At 39.8% G+C, this 24,558-nt stretch overlaps 2 protein-coding genes across 2 annotated transcripts; both read left to right on the top strand.

Annotated features, from left to right (window-relative positions):
• The first annotated feature begins 7 nt into the window (after positions 1 to 7).
• LOC309381425 (protein mono-ADP-ribosyltransferase PARP14-like) lies at positions 8 to 12,105 on the top strand. The gene is made up of 5 exons (XM_081932390.1): positions 8 to 536; positions 2,400 to 2,958; positions 7,361 to 7,497; positions 8,525 to 8,696; positions 11,236 to 12,105. The coding sequence occupies exons 1-5, from the start codon at positions 45 to 47 to the stop codon at positions 11,511 to 11,513; spliced, it is 1,638 nt and encodes a 545-aa protein (XP_081788516.1). The 5' UTR covers positions 8 to 44; the 3' UTR covers positions 11,514 to 12,105.
• An 8,331-nt stretch (positions 12,106 to 20,436) lies between these two features.
• CCNB1IP1 (cyclin B1 interacting protein 1) lies at positions 20,437 to 22,836 on the top strand (the record flags this gene model as incomplete). The annotated part of the gene is made up of 3 exons (XM_081933815.1): positions 20,437 to 20,733; positions 21,524 to 21,857; positions 22,637 to 22,836. 3 exons carry the CDS (start codon positions 20,437 to 20,439, stop codon positions 22,834 to 22,836), a joined length of 831 nt encoding a protein of 276 aa, XP_081789941.1.
• Positions 22,837 to 24,558: the final 1,722 nt, after the last annotated feature.

Below are 24,558 nucleotides of genomic sequence, written 5' to 3'. Positions count from 1 at the left end.
CACATCAGTTGCAATGGGCCACTGAGGAGCCAGAGTGGGAAGACATGTTAAACAGATTAAAGTTGCATAAGGAAGTTGCCGTTCATTACATTCCATCCGGTCAGGTGACTGTGGTTGGCCCTTCTCTTCAGACTGCTGTGGTAGAAGAAAATATCAAGGAGTACTTCAGAGATAATTCCCCATTGAAAGAAAGTATGAGGCTTACTAAACCAGAATTAATATTAGCTGCGGAGAATGTCCTTCACATTATGAATTGGGAACACCTGAAGGTAAACATCAAATTCAAGCAAGATGATGATGGGTTGTTTCTGAAAGTGAAAGGACTCCGGAAATTTGTGAAGGAAGCCATTCCTGTGATCAAGAAAGATTTGGATTCTCTGGTGTTTGGTACGATACCTCTGAAGAAGAAAGCATTATGCATTTACTTCTCTGAAGATGGGGCAGATCTGCTGAAAAACATGGCAGAAACCCAGAATTGTATTGTCAGGATGCAAACCCAGGAGAGTCACCTCTCTAGTAATGGTGGAGCCTTTCAAGTAAGTAGTACCATGTTTTCCCAAAAATAAGACAGGGTCTTATTTTCTTTTGAGCCCCGAAATAAGCGCTTGGCCTTATTTTTGGGGAAGCCTTATTATTTCTGAGCTGCAGGAGGCGGCGAGTGTGGTCACCTCATGGCTGCTGCTGTGTTGCAATATTTTTGGGGAGGGCTTATTTTCAGGGGAGGGCTTATTTTAGTGCATGCGCTTAAAAGCCCGGTTGGGCTTATTATCTGGGGAGGTCTTATTTTCGGGGAAACAGGGTAGTGTTTTTAAGGCAACAGCTGGTTGTTCTTCTGTGTCCTTCTGTATAGTCTCTCTCTGTGTGTGTATAGTCCTCAGCTTAAAAACACAACTGAGCCCAAAATTTGTTTAGCAAGATAGTTGTTAAGTGAGTTCTGCTTCATGTTATGACCTTTTTACCCACTGTTGTTAAGTAGATCCCTGCAGGTATTCAGTTAGTAACATGGTTGTTCAGTGAATCTGACCTCCCATTGACTTTGCTCATCACAGAAGGTGATCACGTGATCCCAGGAAACTGGCAACCATTATAAATATATGCCAGCCACTAAGCAATAAATTTTCATCACATGACTATGTTCCAGAGGTGGTATTCAGCCATGTCTGACAGGTTATGAAGAACAGATAGTGGAAATTTTGAGCAATTTGGAGAACTAATAGGCTGGCCCCGCCCCAGCTGCCTCCCAGCTGATCTTCTTTTGTTGCCCTGAACAGGAGAAGGGAGCTGGAAAGCAGGTTAGTGGGGTGGGGAGGGAATGGGGATTTTGCAGTATCCTTCCCCTGCCACGCCCACAAAGCCACGCCCACAAAGCCTCTCCCCACCACCACCCCGAACCTGTAGTAACAAATTTTGAATCCCACCACTACTATATTCCCATGTTGTGGCAGTTGTAAGTGTGAAATAAGGTCCCAAGTAACTTTTTTTTAGTGCCATTGTAACTTTGGTCACTAAAGAAATAGTTGTAAGTCACGGACTACCGGCATTCATTCCCTTCTTTTGTATATTTGTCTTCAAATCAATGCTGGCTAGTTCCTGCAGTTTTCTGGGCAAGATATCAGAGGTTTGCCATTTTCCTGCTTCCTAGGGCTGAGAGGGAGTGAGTGGCTTAAAGTCATCCAGCAAGTTTTGTACCCAAGACAGAACTAGAACTCACAGTCTCCCAGTTCCTAACCTAGTACCTTAACAACTATACCAAACAGGCCTTGAGCTTGTGTCATTGAGGCATGCAGTACAAGTTTCCTGATTAATGATTGATTGGATGTTTCCTCAGTACTAGAACTGTTTTTCGTTAGATTAGTTTCGCAGTAGTTGTCTAAATGGAATTGGGAATAATTCTGGTACATTGAGTTCTAGAAACATACATTAAAACTTGAGGAACATGGCAGAACGTGTGATTAGGACACCGGGGTTGGAGCAGGAGTGAAATGCTACCAGTTTGGACCAGTTTGCCCAAACTGGTAGTAAAAACGCTACTGGTTTGCTCAAACCAGTAGTAAAATAAATGAAATGATCGTCTTTCCAACAATCAGCTGTGCCACGTGATTTAGCTCAAAAGCAGGAAATCCTGCTAATATAAATCAAGCAGCACAGCGGATTCTCCCCCCCCCCCACTGTTCCCTTACCTAACTTTTTTGACACACTGAGCATGTGCATAACTTATTGAAAGGAGGCCCCTACTAGGTGTTGCCCAGACAACAGTGATGTCATTGGCTAATCCTGTCAATCCGGAAGCGCCGTGGCGCTTCTGACACAAATGCAAGGCAAATCAAATCTGGCATCCACATTTCTAACGCATTTTTTTTGTTCTTACTAAATAATATTCTTTTTTCTTCTCTCTTCAGGGCTTAGCTGAGGATCACAAGGCTTTGATCCATGTAGTGGGCATTGAAAGCAATGTCACTTCATTGAAGCAGCATTTGTCAGATTTTATTGCCAAATTCCACAAAGAAACCATCTGTAGTGCTGAGATATCAACCATCAGTGACGACAGCCTTAAAGACCTTTGCAAAATTATCTTGCCTCAGTATCCGGTTGGCTTCCATCGCCTAAGAGAAAAAGCGGTTTGTATTTTTGGTTCTCAAAAAGATGTTGAAAATGTTTCCAGGAAAATTTACACCAAGCTGGAGGAACTTGTCGTTGCAAAGATCCAAAATGCTCAAGCTGAACAGACAGTTTCCAAGCTTCTGTACCAGACTGTCCGTTGGCATCATAAATCCGATGACGGATGGTCTACTTTTGACATACTAACCAATCGCTATTTGGAGGAGGCATATGCCGAGAAGAAAACGGAGGCACTAGTCCCATGGGATGGAGAAAAGCTGCTGATTAACTTTCCCAAGGCCGAAGCCTTAACCCCAGGCAAGAGAAAATTCAAGATAAGGAGAGAGATCTGCTTATGGGGTGAGAAGATGTATCTTACTTTATTAAAAACTCTCTTTTTAGGATGGGATGGAATGGAATAATAGAATACAATAAATACTCTGTTTTCCCTGAAAATAAGACCTAACCCAAAAATAAGCCCTAGCATGTTTTTATGCATGCACTTAATATAAGCCCTACCCACAACCTACTTAAATGCCTGCCCAGCTGCTTGGCCACCCATTCCTTCTGGTTGTTTGCAGTGCCGCTGCTGTGAGGCAAGGGATAGTGGAGCTGCCCCCACACTCAGATATGGTATTCAGCCAGTTCTGGCAGGTTCTGGAGAACCTGTAGTGGAAATTTTGAGTTGTTCGGAGAACCGACAAGCACTGTTCCCTCTAAGCTTTGTTATGTGCCTGCGCAGCCGTGCACATAACAAAAAAAACACCGCGCAGAAGTTTCAAACTGCGCGCAGTGTTTTTTAATGTCTTAAAATATGACTGAAAACATCCCCCCTCCCTCCCTTCTCTCTCTGCACCGAACTCTCTCCTCCATCTGGTGATTGGTCAAATCAAGGAAGACTCTACCCGGAGACTGATGACGCTGCGGAAGGGAGAATTCTCATTGGTCGGTTCCTGGGAAAATGTGATTCGCTGGTTGTAGCCTGCGTTTCCCTGCACATCCGGGGTTTCTCAGGCATTGCGTCTTCTGAAGTCCCGTTCTGGGCTAGGCAGCCTTTCTGAGATCCCTTCGCTTTGCAGAGAGAGGGAAGCAGCGGGGAATTGGACTGCCTGAGCCAAAGGGATCCACGGGATCTTGAGACTTGGTTTTTGAGCAGTACCATTCCACTCTCTCCTTTTCTCTTTCTGTCATTCTTCTATCTTCCTTTCCTTTTCCTTTTCCTTTCCTTTCTCTTTTCCTTTCTTTTCTCTTTTGCTTTCCTGTCTCCTTTCCTTTCCTTTTCCCTTTTTCTTTTCCATTTCCCTTCCTTTCTCCATACCCAAGTATTATGTATGTTCACTTTCTTGAGTTACCTATGAAGTAATAAAGGTGGGATAAAAATCTAATAAATAAACTCAAGTCCCATACCTTTCATCCTGTGATTTCTACTTCTCATGAATATGGGGCAAAATTTTGAGGATGGATTGGTGCAGAGGCCAAATAAATGGTATCTTGTTTTTGATAATTGCAAATTGACAGCTCTCTTTAATGATGGAAGCAGAATCCTCATCTCTCTGGATTTTTTTTTCAGAGCCCTTTTGATGTTGCTAGCCTAAATCAGATAATGTTAGGGCTTTCTGCTAGCTTTTTTTTTAATGCAGGATAACTGAGGAAGTGCTAATGAATCACTACTGAGTGACTTGCACAGCAGATTGCTGCCAAAAAAACAGAACTTTTTTCTGTTTTTCTATAATGTCATGTGTTTCCTGTAGTTTTTGGAAGTGAACTAGTTAGTCTGCTCACTACATAGTGATTATTCTTTCTTTTGATTTCCTGAAATAAAGCTCAAGAAAAGGTCTTCATATTGCTCAGATAAGACACTCACTTCTGAAAGCTGTTCTGCAATCTATCACCCTGCTTGATTTCTTTTGTTTGATAAATACAATTAGACAGGATGCTACTGTTGGTGTTAATTTCACTATGTAATTAACTAACTAATTTCACTTTTTCCTTTCCTTTCTTTTTTCTTTTCTTTTCTCTTTTCCTTTCCTTTTCTTCTTTCCCATTTCCTTTCCTTTCCCTCCCTCCCCCTCCCTTCCCTTCCTTCCTTCATGGGGCTCTGAGGGAGGGGATGCTTTCCCTCCTTGCCCCCCTCCCCAACATCTGCTCTGATGGCAATCATGGCTAAAAAAAAATCAGGTGCTCAGGCATGAAAATGTGCTGCTCAAACAGTATACTTTTCTGCACACACTGAAAAAAAATTAGAGGGAACATTGCTAGCAAATAGTCTGGCCCCACCCCTGCTGCCTCCCAGCTGATCTTCTTTGGTTGCCCTGAACAGGAGAATGCCGCTGGAAAGCCGGTTAGTGGGGTGGGGAGGGAATGGAGATTTTGCAGTAACTTTCCCCCAGGAGTGGGGAGGGAACGGGGACTCTGCAGTATCCTTCCCCTGCCATGCCCAGAAAGCCACACCCACAAAGCCATGCCACGCCCACAAAGCCACACCCAAAGAACCGGTAGTAAGATGTTTTGAATCCCACCACTGCCCACACTGGCTTACCTCAGGGCCCCCACAGCCAGGTCTTCCACCCCCTGACACCTGCCTCACGGCACCGGCACCAACAGCCATATGCAGCAGGAGCCCATGTCACCACTGCAGTGGGTGGATTCCTACCGATTCGGACCGGTTCGGCCAAACCGGTAGTGGTTTAGCGGCCTGGGTGGCTGGAACCGGCAGTGACTCAGGCCTGCCACACCCCTGAACCGGTTCTCTGGGTGGCGCTGTAGGCACTGCCATCTTGCTTTTTTTGCTTCTGTGCATGCGCAGAGCAATTTTGTTTGTATTGTGCATGCGCATGCAGCGAGCATAAAGCGTGCGGACACATGGGGTGGTCGTGAGCAAATTGACAGTAGCGACTGCCAGAACCCACCCCTGGGCCGCTGGTTCACTTCTTCTGCTTGCTCGCGGCCCCAAAGGAGCAGGAGATTGAGCGGCGTCTTGGCGCTGGTGCTGAGGCCGTGATGCTGCAATCGGGATATGGGTGGCCTGGCTGTAGGACCCAAGGTAAGATGGTGCGGGGTGTTTGGGGAAACTCCCCCACCTTGCAGCGGCAGCACTGATCCATAGCGCAGTCTCCTGCTCTGCCGTGAGCAAGTAGAAGAACTGGGCCTTTTGAACATGGGGAAAAAAATACCCCCCCTGAAAATAAGTCCTTGTGCTTATTTTTGGTCCCAAAATAAGAGAAACACGGAATAGAGCAGGGGTCACCAACCTTTTGGAAGTCAGGGACCACTAAATTCATAATTTTAAATCCCGCGGATCACTAATATGGATTTTCTAAAAAGATAAATAGTATTTAGTGCAATATAAAAATGCATATAATTTTAGTAGAGTAGAGTAGAATGGAATATAATTCTGTATTAGCCAGGTGTGATTGGACGCATAAAGAATTTCTCAACGAAGTGATGAGTAATAGATTATGAATCATAAAATACAATCATAAATCATAAGATACAAAGTGATAAATCATAAGATATCAATAGGAGAAGTTAATAGGAACAATGAGAAAGATAATAGCAACACAGCCCTACTAAGTGGGTAAATATCCTTAGGCAAAAGGCAGAGTTGTGGGAATTAGATGTTTAGCAGAGTGATGGCAGGGTGGGGGAGTATTGTCTTTGTGTCTATTGGTATTGGCATGCAATACCCTATAATGGCGTCCTGAGGGAAGGCACTGAAACATTTGTTTCTAGGATGTGAGGGCCTGTAGATATTTTGTATTCATCCTGTCTGTATCACCCTTTTAATTGCATTTTCTATGGAAAAAAATCTACTTATTTCTTGTATCATCCCCGTTTTCTCTTCTTTTTCTAACTCCATTCTTTAGTGGGTTGCTTTCTTTTATATGCCAAGAATCTATTTTAGTTGTATTTTAACTTAGATAAATCGACAGATATTTTTTAACACAACATTGCTAATAAATAAACAAACAGTGTTGTCAGTTAATTCTGACTTACCAAATTCCAATCTAAATTTTCTTCTCTGAGGGAAAACATGTGTAAGATTTCAGCAATATTCAGTAAAAGGTTTGACATCCCTTTTTAAAATGTGGTCTACCTTAGTAACTCAGCTTAGCAAAATGAAAATCATGGATATTTTCAAATGGGTTATAAAGTTGCTTTGAGGATATGGCCAAGAGTATATGTGAAAAAAGGCTTTAGTCAGTAATCTATGCAACACAACGCAACGCAATGCAATTCACCCAATGCAACGCAACGCAATGCAACGCAACCTAACCTAACCCAACCCAACACAATACAATACAATACAGTATTTTTCAACCTTAGCAACTTTAAAATGGGTGGACTTCAACTCCCAGAATTCCCCACCCAAAATGGCAGGCTCGGGAATTCTGGGAGTTGAAGTTCACCCATCTTAAAGTTGCCATGTTTGAGAAAAACTCATGCATATTATAATCTCCATATACTATATAATGCATGGCATGCATATATAATATGTTTAATATAATACAAGGCTGGCTAATAAAATTTGTAGCAGAGAAACTCTCCTGCCAAAGACATTTTGCCCTTGCTCAGTTTGAAAGACAAATTATTTGTATGGTTGAATGGTTTCTCTCCATTAATCTTTTATAGCTGATCCAAATGATGTACAGATCTTGGATCTAAACTGGTCAAAAATGTTCTTCCCACCTATACAGTGTATCATGAGGGGACCTTAGTTTTCTTCCTTTATTCATTTATTCAATCCATTTATTTATTGCAGACAAGAATATTGCTCCTTTCTGGGAAGCCATGGATGGATCTTTAGTTAAGAAAGTGGAACTGCAGCCATATTCGCAGGAATATCAGGATGTGGTGAAGAATTTCAGCCAGACAGCTGGGCGCTACAAAATTGTCAAAGTAAGTGGTGATCGATTTGCTATTAAGATTAATTAATATAGACCAGTCTTTTCCAACCTTAGCAATTTTATGATGTCTGGAGTTCAACTGCCAGAATTCCCTAGCTAGTATGCATTTTTTAAGGCATCCCCTTCTCTAAATCAGTGTATAAACTTCAGACTATAATAGATAAGAAGCACAGAATAAACACAAAGTAGGGAAAAAGACAGAGTAATTTTACAGTAATTTTAGATTATTTAAGCAGGAGAGACCAATCATATAATACCATTATATACATATGATACAATTAAATGCTTTCTTTTAAAGTTGAGATTTGATACAGCTCATTTCATGATAAAGTGGGAGATATTTTATGATAGCAAAAAGTCACAAAACTACAGGTCAATTCTCTTATACTTTTCTCAATCTACAATTTTAAGAATCTTTCTTTTCTTTCTTCTCTCTTTCTTAGAAATATCAATAGCTCTTAAACTTATATACTGCTTCATGGTGCTTTTACAGCCCCTCTAAGTGGTTTACAGAGTCAGCCTATTGACCCCAACAATCTGGGTCCTCATTTTACCCACCTCGGAAGAATGGAAGGCTGAGTCAACCCTGAGCCTGGTGAGATTTGAGCTGCAGCTAGCAGTCAGCTGAAGTAGCCTGCAGTACTGCACTCTAACCACTGCGCCACCTCGGCTCATATCTCAGCTCATACTCGGGTCATACTACACTCTTAACCTCTGTGCCAACCCTTCCTTCCTTTTTTCTCTCCTTCCTCCCTCCCTCTTCCACCCTCCCTCCCTCTTTACTTTCATCTTTCTTTCTTCCCTTCCTTCCTTCCTCTTTTCTTTCTTTCTTTCTTTCTTTCTTTCTTTCTTTCTTTCTTTCTTTCTTTCTTTCCTTCTTTCCTTCCTTCCTTCTTTCTTTTTACTCAGTCAGTCAGTCAGTCAGTCACTCACTCAGTCACTCACTCACTCACTCACTCACGCAAACAAGGCTCAATAAAATAAAATGACTCACCAAGGTCTTTGCCTCTTTCTTATAGATAGAGAGAATCCAAAACATCTATTTGTGGGTTTCCTATTGCTGGAAAAAAGGCTGGATGGAGAAGAGAAATCCTGAAGGGAAACAGAACGAACTCATTCTCTATCATGGGACGCTGCCAGAAAACTGTTCCTCTGTCTGTGATATTGGCTTCAAAAATGCTTTTAGAAAACGTAAGAGACTGAAAGGGAGTTTTTTATTGCTCTTTCCCAAAAGTTGCCTAGTTTATCCCTCTTGAACAAATAAATCGACCAGTAAATAATCCAGGTTGGTCCAAATACGATGATTTTTCTGCTGGCTTGTGTTATCCACACATCAAAGGTTGGTAGAAGAGAGACAATAAAAGGGTGGGGAACCAGAAGAAGGAATATTATCTGCATAATTCAAGGAGATATAGATAACATGAGAAACTCATACGTAGGAGAAGAAATTTAAGATTGGGGTGGATTACAATGGATAGCTTTCAAATTCTGAATATTCAGCAAATACAAATCGGTTGTTTCCTAGGGTCCACCAGGGGAAGAGTTTTGTTTCAAGTACAAAAATCAAACTATTTCTTGAATAGTAGAAACCTCAAACTATTTAGATTTGTAGCACTGTAACGTACATTGTTTTTAGAACAAAAAAACCAAAACCGAAAGGATACCCTGCCCTCTGGCTGATGGAGAAAGCTTATTTCTTTCCAATAACTTTGGTTTGCTTTCTAGTGGAAGCTCAGAGGTTGAGCCGTACTAACGTCAATCAATCAATCAATCAATCAATCAGAATAGAGGTGGAAGGGACCTTGGAGGTCTTCTAGTCCAGCCCCTGCTCAATAAGAAGATCTTATACAATTTCAGACAAATGGTTGTCCAGTCCCTTCTTAAAAACCTCCAGTAATGAAGCACCCACAATTTCTGAAGGCCAGCTGCTCCATTGGTTAATTGTCCTCCCTATTAGGAAGTTTCTCCTTAATTCCATATTAATGTCTGAGAAATGTCCTGGAAAGATGAATTCCATAGACCAATATTCATCTTTTACATGTTACTGCTTCTAAATGTGCATATCATCTGGGTTTAGGAGGACTGAAAACACTTTCTTGACCTCATTAAATCTTATCACATTTCCAAGATCTAATGCAAGATCAGAGGTTCATGAATAATCGAAAACCCACACTGGTCGTATATGTGTAAATTCATGGCATTCTGACCATATTTTTTATAAGTACAAATAGACGTAGTTCTTGCCTTACATTGGTTTTCTTAGTGACCATTCAAAGTTACAACAGCGCTGAAAAAAGTGACTAATGACCATTTTTCACACTTACGACCATGGTCGCAAGATCAACACTCATATACTTGGCAACTGACTCATATTTGTGACAGTTGCAGTGTCCCGGCATCACTTGATCCCCTTTTGGGATCTTCTGAGTAGCAAAGTCAATGGGCAAGCCAGATTCATTTAACAGCTATGTTACTAATTTAACAACTTCAGTGATTCACTAACAACTGTGACAAGAAAGGTTGCAAAAATGGGGAAAAACTCACTTAACAAAGTCTTGCTTAGCAATGGGCAATTTGGGGCTCAACTGTGGTCATAAGTCGAAGTCCACCTGTACAAAAAAATAAATACCGTATTTTTCAGAGTATAAGACGCACCGGAGTATAAGATGCACCAAGATATTGAAGAGGCAAATTTAAAAAAAGTTTTTGCACTCTGCAAACCTCCCAAAAATGGCCTGTTTTTCTACAAAAATGGCCCCGTTTTTCTTTTTTTTAAAGGGCATGAATAGCCTTCAGGAGACTTGGAAAGTGCTGACAGCTCCTGGGGTGTGTGCAAAAGGAGCAAAAATTGGCCCATTTTTCACAAAAATGGTCCCCGTTTTTATAAAAAAAAGGGGCATGGATGGCTTTTAGGAAGCTTATCGAGTGTTCCTGGTGGCTAGGGTGGGTGGGTGGGTGGGTGGGTTAAAATTGAGCAAAAATACGGCCCATTTTTCGCTCATTTCTGCCCTCCCCAGCCCCCAGGAGCTGTCTGAAAGCTTCCTAACTTTCATTTTGGTGAAGGGGACGAAGTTTCAGCAGGCAAAAAATGCTGCATTCAGTGTATAAGATGCACCCAGGTTTTCAGCCTCTTTTTTGAGGGAAAAAAGGTGCGTCTTATACTCCGAAAAATATGGTAAGTGAAATGACACCAGTGAGTCTTTTAAGTTGTAAGCCAGTGCTGGCGAACATTTTCAGCACCATGCCAAAATGGGAGCGTGCGCACACATGCACACATGCCAGAAACCAGAAGAGCGGGTGCCAGGTGCACATGTGTGCGCCTGGAAGATGATCTTCCTGTTCCCGGCTAGTACATGTGCACCGGTCAGCTGATTTTTGAGCGTGCATATGTGCCATAAACCGAAAGACCAGGTGGCTGGTGTGCATTTTGCACACTGGAACCCGGAAGAGCAGCCGCCTGGCACATGCATGTACACTGGGCAACTGCTCTTCCAGTTTCTGACGCTCCCACGCACACGAAGACCATCTGGCCAGTGTGCCAGAACCCTGAAGAGCAATGGGCGACGGCTCATGTACCCAGAGATATGGCCCTGCGTGCCTCTTCTGGCACATGCACCATAGGTTTGCCATCATGGTTCTAAGCTGAAGTGGAAGAAAAGTGTGCAGAACTGTTGAGAAATAATGGAGTAACTGTGCAATAAATATGATGCTCTCTTTTGTTTTTTTCTAGAATGTATCTACGGAGAAGGCATTTATTTTTCCGTGGCTGCTGCCTGTTCTGCATTGTACGCCAAACCAGATCGCCAAGGGCTCCGATACATTTTTCAAGCTCGTGTGCTTACCGGGGAATATGGTTGTGGGAAACCAAATATGGTCTTGCCGCCCATGAAGAGAGAGGGAACCGGCTACTACGATAGTTTGGTGGACGACCTTTGCAAGCCGAATGTTTTCGTGATCTTTTTTGATGACCACGCTTACCCTGAATACTTAATCACCTTCTGTAGCTAGACCTCTTCATAGCTCTTCTGAGAGGCGGGAAACGACCTCAATAGAAGACAACTGGAAGCATGCAGATACTCTGGCGTGAAGAACCAAGAAACAATTTCAGGGCGTATATAGTGTATTGCTTGAGGGGAGATTAGGGGAGAATAATGAAACACGCAATTCAATTTCAGATGGAGAGCTTATCCTCTGGAAATGGTTTGTGGAACATCCTCGTGTCAGGAACGCAGGAATGAATTGTACCATTCCTATCTCATCCTCCTAAACCCACATATTTAAAAAAAATGTGTGACACACTCTACTTTGCAATCTGAGATTTAAGTTTAACTCCTGAATGAAGTAAATATTAGGAGTAGTTCTAGTCATCAAAAGGTTACTTGTGTTTGTTTTTTTGTTTTTGTTTTTTGTTTATTTATCTTTCCAAAATTGCCCTCGTAACAGAAAAAAAAATGGAGGGGATGTTTATTGTAGAGTGGAGATTTAGTTTCTTTTCCCACATGGCCAAATATCAAATTCTTCTCGTTATTGTTCATTTCTGTTTCCAGTATGTCAGCTTTTCTAAAACCCATGTAAAAATAATAAACACTATGCAGTACAACTATTGCTTTGTTTTGCTTTTTGTCCATAACACTAATGTAAACTTGTAGAGAGTTTTGAAAATTGGGGGTCTGCCATGTTTGCAGAAAGAAACAATCTTGGGGCACTTCTGCTTTAATCCTTGGCATGTTTTCAGTCAATTAGGCCAAAAGTATAATCCGTGATCAAACATTGCCTTCTGTGAAACTTCAGGACTACAGAACCTTAGGATATAGTTATTTACACGGATGGATGCCAGATCCATAAAGGAAAAGATTTCCCCTGTCCAGCTATGTCCGACTTTAGGGGTTGGCCTTCATCTCTATTACTTGGCCAAGGGAGCTAGTGTGGTTTGAAAATGTTTCCGTGGTCATGTGGCATGACTATACACTAAGGCACACAGAACATCGTTACCCTCTCACAAAGTGGTACCTATTTATCTACTTACACTTGCATGAACAGCAAGGAGGGCAGTGACAAGGTCCTATGATAGACTAAAACAGTGATGGCCAACCTTTTTGTTGTCATGCGCCGAAAGTGCACCCTTGTGCCCATAATGCAATGCACGTGCAACCCCCCGCACCCCATTTTGGGCCTAGTCCTCCTTGCAGCCTCCTGGGACCAAAAACAGGCCACAGGGGAGGTGCGCCGCACTCCCCCATGCTCCCCTGCCCCAGCCCTCGTGCACACATCTCCCACATGTGCCCCCCCGTGCGCATGCATGGCAGAGACCAGAAAATCAGGTGGCCGGCGGGAGGCGCATGTGCATGTGTGGTGGAGCTGAGCTGGGGCGATGGCTTGTGTGTCTATAGAGAGGGCTCTGCGCGCCACAGATTCGCCATCACGGGACTAAAATATATTTGAATGTGCCATCAGATTAGTAAATCGTCATTGGCAATATGATTTGTTCTGTCCAGAGGTCAGAATTGGTAAGTCAATTCACCACTGTACAGCCAGCATAAAGTTAACTTATTCTCTTTCATATTTTATCACTTCTTCCCCATCTTTATTTAGAAGTTACATTTTCCACCCATAGAAATATATAAATATTAATTTAATTTTTACCTTTTTCCTTTAACACTATTAGAGTCAAAGAGCAAAAGGCATGAAGCATACCTTAGCTTTCGGCAAGGATGATCAATTGCAAATTCACTTACAACTGAGCCCAAAGGGTTAAAAAAGGTTCTATACCAGTAGAAACGATCCATTTTGCAGCAATTCTGTAGGAAACCATGTGCTGTTTCTTGGAGAATAAAATTAAGACTCCCTTTTGGCATTACTTCAAACTATCCCAGCTATACGATTAGTGAGTAGAGAAGGTAAAATAGTCTGCTTTTTTTTCTTAGTATTTTAAGTTGACTCTCAGGACTGGATCCAGAATGAAAGAAGGTACAAAACAATGGCTTCTGCTCATCCTCACATTGAAATATCCACTCCAAGTCTTAATTGCTCTCTAAAATTATTCTAGAAAGAGAATATTCATGGCTTGGCTATTACAAGGAAATTCAATGTTTCAAAAAAAAAAACCCTGCTAAAATTACATAATGTAAGCAAGCATAATTTTTATAATTGTTCTTCATTTAATGACACTCACGTAATACAACTGAACAATAATTCAAGAGTTCACAACACCAAGATTTTGCAAAGCAAATTAAAAGAATTAGAATAATCATATTATGCATAACTCTGCAACATAAGCATAGATATAATTCAGGCTCTGTTTATCATTTATTGTTTTTGTATCCATGGATGAAGACAATAAAGTATAGTAGTATGAATTACTTTTTTCCCTTAGATTTAATTTAAACTTCCTACAAAACCCTCAATTTAATCCCTAATTGTAGTTGTTCTCTGATTTAGCATTACAGTGGCAATAGCAATAGCAATAGCAATAGCACTTAGACTTGTATACCACTCCATGGTGCTTTGGTAATTACAGTAATTAATATGACGCTGTGAAATTCCAGAAAACAGAAGACAGTTTATATGCCAAGTCTTCCTAGCTTTACTTTAACATACTCTACATTAAAAGGGTTGCAAAAGAATATCTGAAGAAGTAGAATTATTTGAAAGTAATTATTGGTAATTCTCCTCCAAAACACAATAATCTATCTGGACATACATGCAGATACATACATTCTCTCCAGTCGCTAAGTTATCTGTCGAAATCATCCCCTCAATTCATTATCTGCACCAATAAAAATAAAACCCAATCATTTTGGTTATTAACTTTTTGTTTGCCTTCTGTACCATTTCTTTAACTTAATCTTAGAATATGATTACACTTATATATTCTGAACTACAAGCAGTATCTGCTTTTTCTACTGGAATGCTCTATTTGGAAATCTGCCCAAATTCCAGAGTGATGAAGTAAAAATTGGGGCATCTTTTAAAAAATGTTTTATTGTGGTATCAGGGTTTTAAACAATCAAAATCCACATATTTGTTATAATATGCATCACAATACTATTAATAATATAACTATATATCCATACAATTATAATAATACATAATATCTTCATCATCAAAGTCCCCCCACATTATCATTCCCTCTTTTTCATGTATCCTCTTTTCTAACTTTTATTTCTATTATCTAACCATTCATAAAATACATCCCACATCAAGAAATACTCAGTTTCTGCTCTATCTTTAATAATAAGCATTAATCTATCCATTTCTGCAGTCTAGTATTTTCTTAATGATACTTTCAACTGGCGGTATTTCATCATCTTTCTAATGTTGCGCAAATACAATCCTAGTTGCAGTTAAATAATACAGTTATACTGTATGTAGTACCAGATACATAGTCCTTTTATCATATTTTTCTGGTAGAATGCCCAACAGAAATATTTCAGGTTTCAAATCAATATGCTGCTTTATCATTTTTTCCAACCAAGTATGTATTTTTGTTCTAAATTTTTTAATTTGTGTAAAAATAGATCTGGTAAATGGAAATGCAACCAATCAATAGGGTTATTTTATCATATATGGTGGACATACCGAAAAATTGGGGCATCTTGATATAATGTGGAATCTTTTAAATCACACATCCAAGCCTTCAACATACATGCACTCTAAATGCCACTTTGGACATGGGCTTATAGCGATTATGTTTAAAGTTGCTAGCTGCATTAAAGATATCACATTCTTGCTGAGCCTGCACAAAGCCTGCTCAAGGTTCTGCTCTGTAACATTTTTCCAGTAACAAGTATATGTAACAAGTGAACAAGCTTGCCCAGTAACAAGTATTTTAACCAATCATGCAATAACACGCTGTAAAACAGAAACCTTTTGTATGTTTTCAATAAATACCGTCTCAATCGGCCGGTCGAGGTCTTTTCATCTCGCTGAGCTGGTTGGTGCGGGGATTCCATAGCCGAGCTCAGCTCAATGCCTAGCTCTGGCTCACCCTTACGAGGGTCCCAAAAGCAGACGAGGTCGTCGTCGCCGCGTGGCAGCCAGCCGCGCAATCACAACTGGTGACCCCGACGTGCCGAATTGCCTTTCGGACGTCCCTCGCCGAGTCCCGTGTCTACGTGTTCGGCGCCTTGATTCCCATCTTACGCACCTGGCGGGCTTGCGCAATCGTAAGTATGGGCACCTCACTCTCAAAGTCTCATACCGTTCATCGTGATGAACTTTCACTTTTAATCAAGAAGGCCAATAGTCTGCAAAAAATTAACGGCACCACTGTCTATCCTCTTTCTAAATCTGATATTGATCAACTTCTTTTTTATGTCTATCAACACTGCCCGGGTTATCCCGACACTGGAACTCTCAAACGTTCCACATGGGAATGCCTCGGCTCTTACTTTCACTCTCCTCCTCGTGCTCCCTTTGGTGTTATGGCAGCCCTCAATACTGTCTATCCCAAGGATTCACTTCCTTCTCCCACACCCCCCCTTCTGTTTCTTCCTCTGATAAACACTCTTTGTATGCTCCTGTACCTGTTGATCCTCCCCCTCCCTATCCTCCACCTACGGCTCCTGATCCTCCTCCTCCCCCTCCCCCTTCTCCTTCTTCATCACACCATGGTGTCCGTTCTTCCTTGGCAGTACCAGACCCGCCTAACTTAGGCGCACCCCTGCGGGGATTCCATAGCCGAGCTCAGTTCAATGCCTAGCTCTGGCTCACCCTTACGAGGGTCCCAAAAGCAGACGAGGTCGTCGTCGCCGCGTGGCAGCCAGCCGCGCAATCACATGGGCTGTCATTGAGCCAAGGCATATTTGATAATGTTTTGTACATTTGCAGAAGTATTGCCTAATATTGTATCAGTAACTTAAATACAAATAGTTATTAGATATGATATAGCAAAAGAAATATACAAAATTAATTGAAAAGCCTGCCAAGAGTCATATTGATGATAAAATACTATATACAAAAGATTCTAATCATATTTAGAAGTTTAGACAATATTAAAGGATGAATTTAATCTCATTAAAAATTATTTATTATTTATTTCCACCCTGGTTTTTCTCCAAGAGGTAACAATACCATTGCTTAAATATTTGTTCTGCATAATAATCCTTTGAGACAGGTTCAAATCATTCAAGAGATCGTTCAGATAGTTTCCTTTCCTTGTAGTCCCTTCATCAACAACTTGATTAGTTCTGTAACATTCAGGTAGTCTTCAATTGACAACCATTCATTTAGTGACAGTTTGAAGTTACGACAGTGCTGAAAAAAGTGACGTGGTCAGTCCTCTACGTATGACCATTGCAGATTCCCTACTGGACATGATCAAAATTCAGGCTCTTGGCAACTAGCCTATATTATTTACATCAGCTGCAGGATCCTGGGATCAAGTGATCACCATGTGTGACCTTCCCAGACTGCTTCTAGCAAGCAAAGTCAATGAGGGAATCTGGATTCATTTAAGAAGTGTGTGATTCACTTAACAGCCACGCCAAAAATATTATAAAGTTGTGACTCACAACTGCTTTGCTTCCACTTACAACCATAATTGAACCCAATTTCTGTTTCTAAGCAAGAACAGCTGTTAAGTGAGTTTTGCTTCGTTTTACAACCTTTCTTGCTCCCATTGTTAAATGAATCACTGCAGTGTAACATGGTTCTAAAGTGAATCTGCCTTCCCCATTAACTTTGCTTGTCAGAAGTTTGCAAAAAGTGATTACATGGCACCAGGACACTAAAACCATCATGAGTCCATTGCAAACAGCCAAATTTTGATCACATGATCACTGGCTGCTGCAACAGTTGTATGTGTGAAAAATGGTCATAAATTACTTTTTTGGGGTGCCGCTGTAACTTTGAAAAGTGACTAAACCAAAGATTTTAAGTCAAGGTCTCCCAGTATCTGTATTGTGTCTATTATTTGCAACCACAGGGTCCTCTCATGAGCAACCCAGCTAACAAACTATAATTGTGTTAACCTCTCTCTACCTTTTTGCTTTTAATTGTGTTGGGTCAAGTGTTATCAGACGCCAGCAAACAAGATAAAATAAACAAAATAACATCAATGCTTCTTCCTCTGGATTGCTCCTCTCCAGTCTATTTACCATAAACAGAGAGGTAGTTGCATCATTATGCTTTTGCATGATTAATAATCTATAAAATATATAACCCTGACCATAATATATAAGATTTATAGTTGCAAACCAAATTTCTCTATTCTTTATAACCCATTAAGCAAAATGCAGGCAGGGCCAATGAATGGCTCCCAGGGAGGAGGAAGAGGTGGGACTTGCGCACCGGCCACTTCCTGCTCTCCTTTTCCCGCCTTTTCCACCCACTTCCCTCATATTGCTGCTCTTTTCTATAGAGAGCGAGAGAAAGATTGTCCCTTCAAGACTTAGGTATCCATGGCAACCTAATCCGACCTGCAAAAACACATACGCAAAGGCCTGAATGGCCTTGAAGGGCTCAACTGCGGCCTACAAGAATTGGCCCACTTTACAAGATGGCCGAGGGATAAAAAGCGTTTTTGGTCTGGGCGTTGCTCTGTCATAAGCACTGCTGGGCCAGGCTGGAGGATCTCAAGGAGTCTCCTTATTTATTTCTGCCAGAGCTGTGCCTCTTTGCTTTCTCTTGCATAAATTTGCCATCCTCCTTGCCCCTCATATTAAGACAGGAGGTCTGAGTAGCCCTCGCTTCTTTTCCCCACTTCAGTACTGCTATATAAAAAATTATAAGGAGCTAGCTTAAGTCCCACACTTTCCAGTCATTTTAAGCGGGTAAAATAAAAATAAACATTTATTAAAAAGACAGCTCTTGAAAATGAGGGTCAATATGGGGAAAAAGAAGAACAGGGTTTTTATATATATATATATATATATATATATATATATATATATATATATATATATATATATATATATATATATATATATATATATATATATATATATATATATATATATATATATATATATATATATATATATATATATATATATATATATATATATATATATATATATATATATATATATATATATATATATATATATATATATATATATATATATATATATATATATATATATATATATATATATATATATATATATATATATATATATATATATATATATATATATATATATATTCTCTGTAGAGGAATCCTGGCTTGTTGGACTTTGGGTTGTTACAGACTTGGGATAACATGGCAAGCATTTTCAAGTGTTTTTAAAGCTGAATGTATTTTTCACACTTATTAATGAAAAGAAGAAATGGCTATTAATAATGTCTATATTAATAATGTTCACCAACACTATGAAAAGACATTTCTTCTCATTAATAAAAAGTGCACCATTCTCAATCATTCAGGTAATGGTTGTCTCAAAAGTACTATTCCTTTCCCCCCTCCAAAAAGGCAACTTTGTTGATTCTTTCTCTTTGACAACATTTTGCTTCTCCACCCAAAAACTAATTCAGTTCTTAAAAACACTTTCAAAGAGGAAAGAAAAATCTAGAAAGGCCAGCTAGCTTTTTTGGGGGGAGGGGGGGGAAGCACATTTAGGATGACTGTTAATAATATTTTTTGATTTTTCTAAGCTGGCTTGGTTTTCATTCCCTTAAATAAGTCATCATAATTTTCTAGTGTCACTCAGATCCTTCTATTCTAAGCCTGGGAGTTTGGCAAAAATGTTCTATAAAGCCATGTTTTATTATATTGATTACTGCAAGGCTTTATTTATTTATAATAAGAACTAGGGCAAAATAATAACCAAGAGGCTCAAGTTTTCTAAAGTGGTAAGCTGTGACAATCAAATGGAATTTTCATGTTCAGAAGCAGTAGGCTCTTAGTATGCTCTTGCAAACAACTATAATAAGGGTACTGCTTCTGTATTGCTGCTTGTGCACTTGTTTGAGGGAATTATCCACGGTGACAAAGTTTAGCCCTCTAATCAATAATGGGCTGGAGAGACAGTCGTGGTAGTGATGGAACGTTAGGGAATTAAAAAGATGAAATTGGTGCCTTAAAATTCGGTAAAGTTTAAGACATTGTCCCTCATTCTAAAAATCCCATAACAAAGGGGTGGATTGGAGGGGTGTGTGGAAAGAAAGTTTATATGAGCTGTGGTGACACAGTGGTTAGAATGCAGTATTGCAGGCTAATTCTGCTGGTTGCCAACAGTTCGATTCTCAATGGCTGAAGGTTGAATCAGCCTTCCATCCTTCTAAGGTCGGTAAAACGAAGACCCAGATTGTTGGGGGAAATAGGCTGAACTTTGTGAGCTGCTTAGAGAGGCACTATATAACACTTAATAAGTGCTATTGCTATTGCTATCTTCTTAGCCATACTTTTGGAACCTTGCTTTGAAACAATACTCTGGAGACTAAAGTATCTCTTTGTTATTTCTGTTTTCACCAAATTCATTCTTTCAGATATATTGGATCAGCTCTTATGGCCAAACTGCTTGGGAATGACAAAAACAGTATTTCAATAGAATTTGAAAGGCACCTGGGCTTGTTTGAGGCAGGTTGTTTTGCTTCATTTATTTTCTTCGATCCACCATATCCATTTATAATTCTTTAATTGTTCAGATGTTGCAAATTTATTAGCTTTATTATGCTGCCATAAGGGATGCTGGGAAATGTAGTTCAGAAGGATTACACGGGCTCCGCTCTTGTGCTGTGATAGCAAATGTGTTTGCATTTGAAGGGGGGGGAAATGGTTTTAATCCCTTCTGAATGCCATCTCTGAGTCTGATCAACTGATCATAAAAATTTTTTTTTCTAAATTCAGGTCTGCGCTGAGGCTAAACCATATAAGAAATCTAAAAACATTGACAGTAATATATTTTTTCCCTATCAATGTGATACTGTATAGTGAATGCTATGTAACTGTTCCACAGGAATCCTTTGGGATACATTTGGCTTCAGCAATATGTCTGTCTGTGAAGATATGCTTCTCTGCAATTATCGCAAATGTCGAATCACACTTTCAGGCTATGCGTGGGTCACGGCCTGCTCACATATCTTCTGTGACCAACATGGCAGTGGAGAGTTCAGTCGATCGCCAGCAGTCTGTCCAGCTTGCACCAGTGCCTTGTCTGGCAAATTGGACATTGTTCGGATAGAGCTCAGTCCTTCAGAAGAATATAAAGCCATGGTATTAGCTGGGTTGCGCCCAGAAATTATTCTGGATATCAGTTCTAGGGCTTTGGCTTTCTGGACATATCAGGTAAATTGTATCCAGTAATGGCAATTTGAGTCAGAAAGAATTATTTACTTAAAAAACTAGCTGGGTATCTCGCTCCTAGGTATATTTAGTCTGAATGTTTGTATCATTTTTGTTGTTTTTAAAGGTTTTCAGTATTTTTAATTGTAATACACAAACACACACACACACACACACACACACTTTTGTTTTTAACTGTAAACCAAGCAGAGTCATTGAGATAGGTGGCTATAGAAATGGAAAAGATAGATAGATGATAGATGATAGATAGATAGATAGATAGATAGATAGATAGATAGATAGATAGATAGATGTAGGATTGAGAATCTCCATAGACACATAGAATGCTGTATTGAGGACAAAAGTAATTTCATCCAAATCTGGCCAAGGCTTACCCCTTTCTACAGGTAGTCCTCGACTTACAACAGTTTTTTAAGTGACTCTTCAAAGTTACAGCACAGAAAAAGTGACTTATGATAATTTTTCATGATTACAAGCTTTGCAGCATCCCCTTAATCATGTAATCAAAATCCAAACACTTGGCCATGTCCCAAGATGACATAATTCCCTTTTGCGACCTTCTGACAAGCAAAATCAATGGGGAAGCCAAATTCACCTAAATACTATTACTCACTTGACATCTGCAGTGATTCACTTAGCAACTGTGGCAAGAAAGGTCATAAAATGGGGCAAAACACGCTTAACCAATGTCTCACTTAGCAGCATAAATTTTGGGCTCAATTGTGGTCGTAAGTCCAGGTCTACCTCTACTTATTCTTTAATACCCATGTAGGTCCACCAAGAGCGTTTGTATCAAGAATACACCTACAGCAAAGCAGAGGGCTGTCTGAAGCAGATGGAGAAAGTCTACACCCAGCAACTCCAGAGCAAAGATATGGAGCTGACGTCTATGAAGAGTGAAGTCTCTTCCTTAAAGAAAGTATTGGAGGAATACAAAAAGAAATTCACCGAGCTCTCAGAGAAACTCATGGAGCGTAATCGTCAGTATCAAAAGCTGCAGGGCTTGTATGACAGCCTGAGATTACGGAATATTGCCCTGGCCAATCAGGAGGCAGGCCAAGAGCCTCCCATAATGCCTCCTCCGGCTGCCTTTGGTTTCTCTCTGGGTAAGAATGGTGACTTTTAATGTGATCCTTCACAAGCACTTCATGAGCCGTGGTGGCGCAGTGGTTAGAGTGCAATACTGCAGGCTACTTCTGCTGACTGCCAGCTGCCTGCAATTTGGCAGTTCAGATCTCACCAGGCTCAAGGTTGACTCAGCCTTATATCCTCTCTGACTCTGTAAACTGCTTAGAGAGGGTTGTAAAGCACTCTGAAGCGGTATATAAGTCTAAGTGCTATTGCTATTGCCATGGTGAATAATGCTTGGATCTAATCCGTGCACACAAAGAATTATTAAAATGACATGGGACTGCTAAGGATGCTAGACGTTAGACAAATATGTGACAAGTATTGTATACAATGTTGTGCTCCTATTAATAACTTACCAAACGTATCTGGCTTTCCTAGCAGATATTATTTTGAATCTAAGCTATTTTTAAGCAATCTGAATACTAAGTGTTTCCAGAATAAATATGTTGCCAGTCGATATTGGTATATTTTCTCTTACAGAGAAAATTGCTTTGAGAGTTTAATTTAAACTGGAAAACTGTGAAGAAAGATTTCTGCAACTTCTCCCTAGCATCACAGTTATGATTCCCGCCACCTGTAGCTGTAATATGGTTTACTTTAAAAATAAAGAGAGATTCTGATTAAGGATCTCCGACTTAAGTGTAATCTAGCCCTTATTATGGACATGTATGTAGCTAACGTTGCTATTTTTTTTTTACAGGGGAGGAAATTTAAACCCTTGTCTAATACCAAGTCTTTCACTCACATCTTCTAGGTAATGCTGCCAGGCTCACTAGGAACGCTACACCTATCCAGGGCCGGCGTGGTGAAGGGGACTTCCATTTCAAACCCTTCTTTGCCTCCTCTCCACCCATGGCTGAGTCTGCCAACAGCCTCTTTTCCTTTACCTCTCCGGACAATGATTTGGAACACCACACAGGAGGCAACAGAGCTTATAAAATTAAGAGAATGTAAACCCTAATGTGCATTTCATTGCAGAACCTCCTGAAAACCCAGTTCCGTATTAACGGGTCCCAAGTTTCAATATAAACAAAATGTCAATGCTCCAAACCAGATTTTCATTACATCAGTGAATGTCAAATATTTTCCAAGCCATGTCATATGTTAAAGCAAGTGAGGGACACCTTGCAAAGTCAATATTTTTTTTGGAACGGTTAGATAGTATAATGGGTTACTGTAGTTTACACACACATGAGTTTGTTACATTCTTGTCATTGTTGCGTCACATAGCAACCTCCTTGTAAACACAATAGTTCCGATACATTCTCAGTGATTTAATTATTGTGCATTATGATTGTTTAATTAGTGCTCAAATTGCTTATTCTAACAAATGTGTTATAATGTTTTAACCCATTGATGACTGTTTTCAACTCTCACATCTTAAAGTAGCATGTTTTCTTCAATGGATGCGTAAATATATTTACAAGGATTTGTTTCTTTTGTTCATTGCTACTTGTAAACAAAAACATATGGAAGGAAAGATATTATCTGCATGTATACATTTTCATTGGTATAAACATCTGTGGATATTCTTTTTCTGTTTTGTGATTAAGTATTAAGTGCTTTTCTGGTCCTCAAAAAATAATCCTCCTCCTTCTCTTCCTCTTTTACTGCTTGGATGTTGAGGGAGAATCCTTTTATTAATTTCTTTAAATGGACTGTGTTGCTGCAAAACTTCATCTGTTTGATAAATCAGATCATTGATTATAATCGTCCATATGATTTTCTCTATGTTGAATTGTAACATGTAGAATATCCCAAATGGGCCTTAAATTAGTAATGATTATTAAATTCATTTATTTTAATGGGTTTATGGTAAATGCAAATATTGATCTCACTCTATTTCATTACATCACTTTGTACTTACATTTCTAGAATCACCGCGATCAAAGGAAAGTTAAGATGGCAAAATGGACATAAAAAGCATTTACTGCTTAAAATGAAATCTCACAAGAGTGGGCTGTGCATATGGACATGGAGACTTTTACTTACTTTTTTTATTGGATTTATAGACATGGGCCGTGAGGGAATTTATTTATATATTTGTATCCTGCCTTTATTATTTTACAAACAACTCCAAGTGGTGAACGAACACACACACACAAACACACACACACACATATTTGTATTCCAATTTTATTAATGTAGCTATTTGTATTCCAAATTTATTAATTCCAACTTTATTAATTGAAGGGGTTATTAAATAACCCCCTTGTTCCAGCAGGAGCTCCTATCTATACCATTTCAGACAAATTGCTATCCAATCTCTTTTTAAAAACCTCCAGGGATGTTTTTTTTTTTTAAAAGAATTTTTGGAGTTGAAGTCCACTCAAACTGCAGAGGTTGAGAAACACTGATCTAAGTAGGATTCTCGGTTAGAAATACCCTCCAGAGGTTTGTGAGTATTCCAACGTTGGAGGTTTTTAAAAGGAGATTGGACAACCATTTGTCAGAAATTGTAGGGCCTCCTGCCTGAGCAGGGGGTTGGACTAGAAGACCTCCAAGGACCCTTCTAACTCTGCATTCTATTCTATTCTATTCTATTCTATTCTATTCTATTCTATTAATTCATATTCCCATTCCATTCTTTTCCTTATTCTACTTGAAAAGTAGGCCAAGGATTTTCCCATGGTTGCTAAGTGAATCAATGCCGTCATTAAGCAAATCCAGCTTCCT

Source organism: Natrix helvetica (assembly GCF_964273705.1).
Source record: "Natrix helvetica genome assembly, chromosome: Z".
Classification (NCBI taxonomy): domain Eukaryota; kingdom Metazoa; phylum Chordata; class Lepidosauria; order Squamata; family Natricidae; genus Natrix; species Natrix helvetica.
Note: the sequence above shows the minus strand (reverse complement) of the source record. Positions and strands in the feature narration are given on the sequence as shown.